The sequence below is a fragment of the Dryas octopetala genome, chromosome 3 (assembly GCF_963921425.1).
Source record: "Dryas octopetala chromosome 3, drDryOcto1.1, whole genome shotgun sequence".
Classification (NCBI taxonomy): domain Eukaryota; kingdom Viridiplantae; phylum Streptophyta; class Magnoliopsida; order Rosales; family Rosaceae; genus Dryas; species Dryas octopetala.
Window position 1 is genome coordinate 23670752 of NC_141368.1, and position 10538 is coordinate 23681289.

Below are 10538 nucleotides of genomic sequence, written 5' to 3' on the forward strand. Positions count from 1 at the left end.
TATATGAGAAATATATTTTAGGAGGGAAATGGGAGTGAGTGGTGGGCCCGTGTAAGAAGGTAGGCGGACATGTGTTGGGGATTGCGCAGGACAAGGCATGGAACTAGCGCCACATCATTAAACATACTGCTTTATGGCCACGTTGGCATTTATAAAGTTGAAAAAAATAACAAATCAGAAAAAAAAAATTGTGACTGTTGGATAGTCATAGTTGTGTTTTTTTTTTTAATAAATAAATTCTCCCAAGCGATCAGTGAACAGTGTCTAGCGCTTGGGAGAAATTTGATGACAGTGCTGAGCACTCGGGAAACAATACGAAAGAACTATGTTTTTAAAAGTTAGTACGTACCTAAACTAAAATTTAGTATTTAAGTGAAATGACATAAACGTTTTGGTAATTAAAATGAAAAACATTGAAATTTGGTACCTAGATTCAATGAACCTATATTAATTAGCTATTATTGCACAAACCAAATATGAGAAAGAAATTTAAAAAAAAAAAAATTTCCTAGTTATAACATTACCAAATACAAAAATTTATGAGAATATTGGAGTCAAAAGTTTCATTCCACGAACCAAACAAAGCCCCAGTAGTCATCACAAACTGTATTTGTCTATCTATTTTCAATAGAATTAAATGGCTGAATATATATATATATATATATATATACAGTAATGATCACTCGCTCACCATAGAGCGAGGAATTCCCTGCTCACCTAATCACCCGCTCACCATAGAGCTGGAAATTCAATGATCAGGACCGTCCATTTTTTAGGTCCATCCTCAAGAGTCGTCCCTGTAAAAAATTAGCCAAATCGATAATTTGTTTGGTCCTCCAAACTTTGCAGACAAATACAATTCGTCAGATAAGGTTAAAATGATGTTGACAGTAATACACTGGCTAAACAGTTTTCGATTTGACTGATTTTTTGCAAGGGTGATCTTTAAATGATGCTCTAAAATATGGGCGGTTCCGATCATTGAAATTCGTTACTGGGTGGTTAGGTGAGCGGGAAATTCTCCGCTTTATGGTGAGCGAGTGATCATTTATGTATATTATATATATTATATGTTGCTTATATATCTTGGCCATCAACCAATAAAAAGACAACTCTCTTACATCAATGTTTGACAAAAGTTCACAAACACACAAAATTGGCTCTCAAACACTCCACTAAAGCCAGACCAAATTTATTCACCAATTCTCTATGGATAGCTCTGTCTCTGCACACCCAGTAAGTGTCCATGAAGATACTGAGACGAACCTCAGCCAACAAGAACCTTCCAGTTCCAGAGGTGGCTGGAGTGCTGCCATTTTCATCATCTGTAAGCTTCTTCCTCATCTCTAGCTACTTCTCCATCTTCTTAGAATTGTTTAATGAATTAGTCTCTTAAATTTGTTTTTTCTACTTTATTTGGTTTTGCTTGTTTTTGCAGTTGTTGAAATGGCAGAGAGATTTGCTTACTATGGCATGGCTGGTAACCTCATCACATACCTCACAAATGAACTCCACCAATCCATCCCCTCTGCTGCAAAGAATGTCAACACTTGGGTTGTGTCTCATCTCTGCTCCCAATCCTCGGAGCCTTCATAGCTGATGCCTTTCTTGGTCGATTCAACACCATCTTTATCGCCTCCATCATTTATTGTATGGTCCGTTCAAATCATACCTCATATACATTAACCTTCTAATTTCAAACCCGAATGTAGATAAAACTATACATATACCACATTTCTAATAAAAATAAAAAGGTGTGACACACGCCGTGTATAGAAAATGTGATACATCCAGTATTACTCTGCTAACTTTTCATGTCTATGCAGGGAATGATTATGTTAACCGTAACAGTTTCAATAATTCCACTGCATGTCCGGAGCACATTGTTCTTCGTATCACTGTACATAATGTCAGTTGGGCAAGGTGGGCACAAACCCTGCGTACAAACCTTCGCAGCGGACCAGTTTCGTGAGGACTCTCTGGAGCAGAGAAAGGCCAAGAGCTCATTCTTCAACTGGTGGTACTTGGGGATTGTAGTTGGCGCCTCTGCTGCCTTTTTGGTAGTCATATATGTGCAGGTCAATACACTTCAACCACAAAATACATAAAGTTAGTCATTTTGGTAGTCATATATTGACATACACAAATGTTTTTCCTTTTTCTGAAACTTCAACCACATAAAATTCAATTTCCTTCCAGCATTAGTGATTTGGTTCAATGGTTTTGAAATAATTCCAAATTTCTTTTAGTTCAATGGTTCATTATGATTAATATATACGTGATCGTGTGAGGGACTCACTAGCTTGCTGGTCAGAGAATTATTGTATGTGCCCATAATACCATGCGGCATGATGACGTGGTGTTACCTAAATCCCAAAATGTGTGTGTGAATAGGGTTTGTGTTCCATGTAGGATAATGTTGGGTGGCCGGCAGGGTTTGGAATAATGACAGGGGTAATGGCGGTGGCATTCGGTGTGTTTCTGTTGGGTTCCAAAAGGTACCGAAAGCAGGGACCTCGGGGCAGTCCCTTCACCATGGTGGCTCAAGTGCTTGTAGCCGCAGCAAGGAAGAGGCGTATCAATGCGACAACTGATGGTTTGGGTGTGAATTATAGAGATGACCAGAGTGATCAACAGCCTACTTCGACTAGGACCTTGCTACATACCAATCAATTCAGGTATGGTAATAGGCCACCATAATCCAAGCCTTATCTTATCTAGCTTTGTATAATTTTTATATACACAACTCTGCATAAGTATAGCTTGTCCACTACCACTACTACATACTTTTGGTTATATTATAATCTTTTTTTTCTTTTTGTGAATTGTGTAATTGAAATTGAACTTTATGTCTAGATTTTGAGTGTTGCTATTCAGACTATATTTGCACAGTGGGGATTCAGAAATTTGTCTTTTGAGTATTTTATCAAACAGTTTTTGCCGCATCTCTTAAAGAAAATTTAAAGAACTTAATTAGGGATTATACCTTAAATTTAATGAGAAAAAAATTAACTTTATGGGGTCAATTGACACCTTAATGGTGCATTTGAATCTGCCACTATATCACATTTCTGACAGAGGCGAGGTCTATTTATACAGGTAGGTCATGAACTCATGATAAAATATGAACATTGGAATCGCATTTAGTATTTTTCATAGGGTGCAAAGACCTGCATTTATAGAAGAGTTCATATATAGCTAGGTAAGGTATATATACACACAAGGGAATTAAGGGATGTGATGGGAGGTGATAAGGGGGCAACAGGTTACACCATTTTTATTAAATGTGACGAGGTTATTAAATGTGGTACAAATAGTTTTTCTCTTTACATTTTTATGTACAACATTAACATATAAGACCAACATGATTTGTCTTACTATTTTTGATTGTGTACCCTTTTTTTTCTTAGTTGTTTATTTATGATCTGTTTCCCTCCCCTTCTCTGCTATGATTTGTCTTTAGATGTTTGGACAAGGCAATGATGATTGACCACCTGGATGCTTCAAGCCAGACCAGAAATCCTTGGAGATTATGCTTACTAAATGAAGTAGAACAAGTAAAGCTCCTCCTACGCCTCTTTCCCATATGGATGTGTTGCTTAATGTTTGCTGTAGTCCAATCCCTTGTTCAGACCTTCTTCACCAAGCAAGGAAGCACAATGATCCGATCAATCGGTGCAAACTTTAAGTTTCCCCCAGCATCACTTCAAATCTTCATCGGCCTCACAATTATAGTTGTCATTCCAATCTATGACTGTGTTTTTGTCCCAACCGCTCGAAAGTTCACCGGACACTCCTCAGGCATCACCATCCTACAAAGAATGGGGACAGGCCTATTTCTATCAATAATCAGTATGGCTGTGTCAGCTCTGGTAGAAGCCAAAAGGGTCAGCATTGTAAAAGACCACAACCTCCTGGACAACCCCAAAGCAATAGTACCAATGAGAGTGTGGTGGTTAATTCCACAGTACATCATATGTGGTTTATCCGATGCATTTACATTTGTTGGACTCCAAGAATTGTTCTATGATCAAATGCTGGAGGCAATGAGAAGCATGGGAGCAGCATCATACCTCAGCATTCTAGGCATTGGAAACTTCGTAAGCAGTGGTATAATAACTGCGGTGCAAGCAATTAGCACGAAGGATGGTGAAAAATGGCTTAGTGACAACATGAATCGTGCCCACCTCGATTACTTTTATTGGGTAATTGCAGCTTTGAGCACTATAAATCTGTGTGTTTACATGTGGATTGCCAAAGGTTTTGTGTACAAAAAGTAAGAAACCAATGAGAAAGAGCTGACTTAACCTGGATCATCAAGAGGTGATGCTAATGGCCTAACTTGCAATTGAGTTCCTTATAATTGAGGTCGTCCCATACAGAAGTGGAAAATAAATTAAACATGCTTGTGCTCATTTTGTGTTTTATATATAAAGGGTTTTGTAGAATATGGTAGAAGCCTCTCTGCCGCTTTACATCTCTTCCAACATTTTGCACACATCTGGATTCAACTATAAAAAGCTAGGAAGCACTGATACGGGTATGGCACCGATACGTGACACGACACCGATACGCAATACGGCAAATTTCTAAAAAATAAGAACACCGATACGGCTATTAAAATTATATATATATTTAAACTTTTAAAAAAAAAAATTCACATATCATCTAAATATACCAAATAAAACACACCATAATTCATAAAATATGTTCCAAACAAAACATAAAATAAAACATGTTCAAATAAAACAATACATAAAACATGTTCCAAATAAAACATAACAAACTCATAAAATTCAAATTCCTAATGAACTTCATTCATCATCTTCATCACCATCATCGGTAAATAACATGGCATCTAATTCCGGTTCATCAAGGGAAAGGTTTGCAACCTCAAGAGTTCCGGCACTCTCCAAATTCATGGAATCAAATTCATCCCCTCCAACATCCCACATTTGAGACACACCTTCTTTGTAGATTGGACTTTTCCTTGATAATAGACGAAGATTGTAATGAACAAACACCAAATCTTCCGCCCTTTGTGGTGTTATTTGGTTCCTTCTCACCGAGTGAATGAAATTGTAAGTGCTCCAATTTCTTTCACAACATGAGGATGAACAAGGTTGTCCAAGTAGCTTTAAAGCTATGGATTGGAGGATTGGTGTGGAAGCTCCATGGACAATCCACCATTTCACCGGAGGCACCAATCCTCTATCCTTAATTGAATCACTATTAGCAAAATCTTCAATACATGCCGAAAAAGCGGCATACTCCATATTGAAACTTCTTCGCTCCCCCTCATGAGTAAAATATCTTTTGATACATTTTTTCCTTTCGGTTGTGATCTCAATATCTTTGTGTGGAGCAATACGGTTGGGAGCCTCCGTTAGCCACTCATTGCTATAATACCTAGAAGCACAATAAGGGTAACCAATATAAGATTAAAATGACAAAACCAAATATTCAAAATTTACTAAATAGTAAAGATATATATTAAAGACAGTTACCTAGGATTTAAAGAATGTGCCAAACAATGAAGTGGTGTGCTACTCTTAGTCCATCGCTCCACTAAAATTCCATGCACCACATCATAAAACCTTGATGCTTCATTGAGTTGTTTTCTTTCATGTGCATAAATAGTCTCCTTCACTTTTTCAATCATAGAATCCCACCACTCATAAATCAATTGAAGGCAAGGTGTGTCCGTATCGGCCAACCTAAGCATCTCATAAATGGGAGCGGTAAAGCTAAGTATATAATCAATGACTCTCCAAAAGTCTTCATTTAATATCTTATCCTTGATCATTCTTGCTTTTTCCACATCATCTTCTTTGTATGAATCCCATTCTTCACTAATCACCATATGCTCCAAGCCTTGTTTTATTTTCTTAAATCTTTTAAGCATCACAATTGTGGAGGCAAAACGTGTATCGGCAACGGATAACAACTTCAACTTGCAATGATTATTATACATTGACAATCTCATACTATGGTTCATGATAAAGTTTTTTATCATCAAAGCATCCTCATAAATCTTTGCTATCCAACCACATTGTTCTTGAATATCTTCATGTCTTGCACTTGAAGATGGTGAGCAAATTCCCTTCAAAGCAAGATTGAGGGTATGGACAACACATGGTGTCCAAAAGATGTGTGGAAATTTGGCTTCGATAAGCAATCCGGCGGCCTTGCAAACTGGAGCATTATCAGTAATTACTTGAACCACATCTTGTGAACCAATTTCCCGAATGGCATCAATAAGTATGTTAGCAATGTAGAATTTGTCCTTGTACTCACCTTGAGTATTGATTGCTTTCAAGAGCATAGGCCCACTTTCACAAGTAGCCATAATATTTATAAGAGGTCTTCTTTGTGAATCTGACCACCCATCACTACATACACTTACACCCTTCTCTTTCCAAGTCATATTAATTGGCTCTAGTAATTTGCCAATGTTAGACCTCTCCTTTTGGAGAAGTGTAGTTCGCAATTTGTTGTAACCTGGAGGGACATAACCCGGAATTGGGTTAGAAACAGCACGAGTGTATGAACGCACATAGTGTGGATTCCTTGCAAAGTGAAATGACAAACCACCCATGTAAAACATTCTTGCAATTTCACCATCCAATTCTTCTCTAGCTGCCATTGTGAAGGCTTTCTCAATGGCTCCACTTCCACTCATTCCCTTCCTCTTTTTTGGCTCAACAATATCTTCATAAAGTCCACCATCCATTCTCATAGTACTACTCCCAGAAAAACCCATTGTTGTGGGTAAAGGAACTTGATTAGGTAAAGATTTTTGCTTCCTAGCTTTAGCCTCATCTACCTCTTTTTGCAACCTCGGCAAATGAGTCTTTGAATTTGGGCATATAGCAATTCCATTTCCTGACTTTCGTAATAAATGACAACTCACTCTAAAGTAGGATCCATTAAAAGTGCCATTACAAAAATTGCACATAAATTGAGTATTTCCTCCAGAACTTCCCACTTTTTTCCCAAGATTCTTGACATACTGCCATAATGGGGAATTATCATTCACCTCAACAGCAGCAACGTCAGTAGAATTTGCAGTTGAACTATTTGTTGATGAACTCACATTTGGTGTTGAACTCATTTCCTGGACAAATGAGCTACTAATATAACTAACAAATTGTAAGAATAGCATTAATTTTTTTCTAACAGACCCAACCCAATATTATTTACTATTCATATTTCAGAAAAAACAGTGACACACCCAACCCAATACTATTCATTATTCAGATTTCATAATTAAAAAAAAAAAACAATAACAAACTACCCAATACTATTCATGATTACTGCTCAAAACAAATAAACCCAATACTATTCATGATTTTTTTTTGTCAAACCCAATACTATTCATGAATTCACTTTTCAGAAATATAAAATAAAACAAACAAAAGTTATACACTGCTAAACCAGACCAAATCAACAAACAAACAGACTAGATCACCAGACCAGACTAACCTCGATGACGATGGCTGCTCTGCTCGACGGCGATGGCTGCTCGACGAAGATCCTTGCTCGACGGCGATGGTTGCTCGACGGCGATGGCTGCTCGAAAACAGGTTTCTCCCATTTTCTGTTTCGCGCATGAATAGTGATGGCTGCGTTGAATAGTTAGGGCTCTAATCTGAGATTTGTAAACTTTTTAAAATTGCGATTAGACCCCCCATTTTACAAAAAACTTGAAAAAATACCCCATACGTATCTAGACCGTATCTTGACCGTATTGCTGAAGTATCGCAGCCGTATCGAGTAGTCAAAGTCAACAGATACGGTTAGCATGCTTTCGATACGCGTATCCCCGTATCTAGTGCGTATCGGTGCTATCCTCGGCCTCGATACGACATACCTCAACAAATCTGCGTATCGGTGCTTCCTAGATAAAAAGTTTATTAGGAACCAAACTGTTTGGTTTGTACTCACAAAACATGAGAAATTTATAAGCTGTAATCTCCTTTTTATATGTTGGTTCATGGACATGGTAACAAATACATACAGTGAAAGAGTTCAAATAATATCAAAGGAAAGAATGATAAATTAGTCGAAAATTAATCCGAGGTGCTTTAATCAAATTAATTTGATTGTGATCCCCATATATGGTTATGACAATCCTTAATCAAATACTAATCAGCCTTTGCTTTTTGTTGGACTCTGTTGATTTTGTACGTTTCTTTCAATGACTAATATTTCTTCATCATCCTTGTATTGTAAAACATAGAACCCAGAAGAAAAAGCTTCCTGAATCTTATCCTCCAGATTCTTCAGCTCAGCTTCTGACAAGTTAACAGTTTTAGAATTTGGTGTATTAGCCAGCATTGGAAAATTTTTAATCTTAGCCTTCTACAGCTGTATTGCAGCCTCTCTACTATACAAAGAGGAGGAATTTATTCCTGATTGTATTGGATTTTATTTAAGTAATGAAAGAATTGCTTTTGCATTTTTGTCTGCAATTAATGGATAGGCTTTGAATTCTTCATCACGGTATCAGAATCTCAAACACCTCACAATGATCCATGTTACATAGATTCAAGAATGGACAAAGTCTCTCAACATTTCATTTGCCTTAAAAATTCAAGACCCATTTCTTGAAATTCTCATATGCCAGTTTCACAGGATCATAGCCATGATTCAAGGCCTTTCTAGATTGATAGAAGACTAATTATTTTGTATGTACGTAATTGTCTTTTTGTAATAGCCTTTGACATAGGATCTAGACATTCTTTCCTCATGTATTAATTTTCCTTAGACTTAGGATCTGTTCTTTCAAGTTTCTATATATTTGTATACCTTTGTACATAGATCAATACAACAGAAAACACATTCTGCCATATTTTCTCATATGGTATTAGAGCCAATTTCTGATCCCAATTTTCCACGTCTCTTCCATCTTGAAACAGTAGTACTGGAGAAAATGTTATCTCTCCCAAAACTCAAGAATCCAAAAACCCTCTGGTAAGATATCCAATTCGATAAACACCTGATTATGAGGATAAATGCTAAATTCGAAAAACTGGATTCCCCCAGTGCAGAAAATAATTTAGGTCCCATTTGCTAAAATTTTAGTTTTTAGTTTATGTTTTAATCAAAGATCAAGGATAAAAGCTGAGAGTAGAGTGAAGGAAGAGATAAGATGTAAGTGAAATGGAAACTAAAACATTATGAAATTGTTTTGTTTTATGCATTCACCCTCATTTCTTCATCACTTCTTTCATCTCTCATCTCTCATATTTCTCCCTCTTTTGTCCTTTAATTTTTTCCATATATTTTCTCTCTCTATCTCTTTAACAAAAAAAAAAAGACTGAAAACCAAAAATGAAAACAATACTAAACAGACTTCTAGTCACTGCTGTCATTAAATTGACTTCCCCCACTGAAGAAAATTTCCCCAACATTCATACATAAAGGAAAATTGTAAGCATGCATATAAAAGGCACAACTTCTAGTCACCGCAGCTAATTTTATTTTATTTTTTCTTTTCTTTTGGGTGATCATAATATCAGACTTTCTACTAACAAGGCTACAAGAATTTTAAGAAAAATAAAGGAGCCTGCTGGGTGTGTGGGAAGAATGGACACAAGGCACAAGACTGCCGCCACAAGAAGGATCTATCTGCTGTCAATCCAAACAACAACAATCAAGGAAACGTCGCTGAAAGTTTTGCTATATGGCAGAATGTGTTTTCTGTTGTATTGGCTATTGATCTTTGTACAAGGTATACAAATATATAGAAACTTGAAAGAACGCATCCTAAGTCTAAGGAAAATACATAAGGAAAGAATATTGTCTAGTCCTATGTCAAAGGCTATTACAAAAAGACAATTACATACAAAATAATTAGTACGGTCTTCTATCAATCTAGAAAGGCCTTAAATCATGGCTATGATTCTGATTTCCAACTCTCCCCCTTAAGTTAGAGCGGAGCGTGTATGTTAGAAATATCTTAAGGCCCCATTTATGATTGCGGTGGAGGACCCAAAAGTTGCTATGGATGATAATTCTCAATCACCTACAGAAATTTTGGTGTTTGTAAAAAAATTAAAAACTACTTTTTCCCATAATTCTCAACTCCCCACAACAAAAATAGAAAGCATATTTCTACGTGCTTTTTAAAACTGCAGTGAATTACAACAACAATGAATATTTTATTTTACTCATAATACGCTCATTGATTTCTATAATTTTGTTTTGTTTATTTTAAATTAAAAAATATGTCCAATACTCCATTGTTAGTTATATTTTATATTGTGATAATTAATTATGATATTTTATTTGTATTTTAAAATTATAATATACCTAAAAAAATAATAGGCATACTTATTTAATAATGTTGTTTTTATAAAAATTAATAATGCTAATACAAATTTGTAGCCACAAATTTCAAAAACAAGTAAAAAAATATTTTTATTTTTACCAAACAAATAAGTGAAAGACACTTTCAGCATCATGTCCAATTTAGTAATTATACACAGCCACAACACTTTTACATTAACATTTACTAAACACTTTGATACTAT

General features: G+C 36.1%; 1 protein-coding gene and 1 pseudogene across 1 annotated transcript; one reads left to right on the forward strand and one right to left on the reverse strand.

The window, feature by feature from the left end:
* The first annotated feature begins 1209 nt into the window (after window positions 1-1209).
* Window positions 1210-4280, forward strand: LOC147291903 (protein NRT1/ PTR FAMILY 5.4-like; annotated as a pseudogene).
* A 534-nt stretch (window positions 4281-4814) lies between these two features.
* Window positions 4815-6622, reverse strand: LOC147291904 (putative transcriptional regulator tpeD). The gene is made up of 2 exons (XM_086236061.1): window positions 5508-6622; window positions 4815-5409 (listed from the first exon to the last, which is right to left on the reverse strand). The coding sequence occupies exons 1-2, from the start codon at window positions 6605-6607 to the stop codon at window positions 4815-4817; spliced, it is 1695 nt and encodes a 564-aa protein (XP_086092187.1). The 5' UTR covers window positions 6608-6622.
* Window positions 6623-10538: the final 3916 nt, after the last annotated feature.

Excerpts from the sequence above, each read along its gene's own strand:
- LOC147291904 (XM_086236061.1), bottom strand. The coding sequence starts at position 6,607 with ATGTTTTACATGGGTGGTTTGTCATTTCACTTTGCAAGGAATCCACAC. Across the intron at positions 5,410-5,507 it reads GCACATTCTTTAAATCCTAG|GTATTATAGCAATGAGTGGC; the intron begins GTAACTGTCTTT and ends TTGTGCTTCTAG.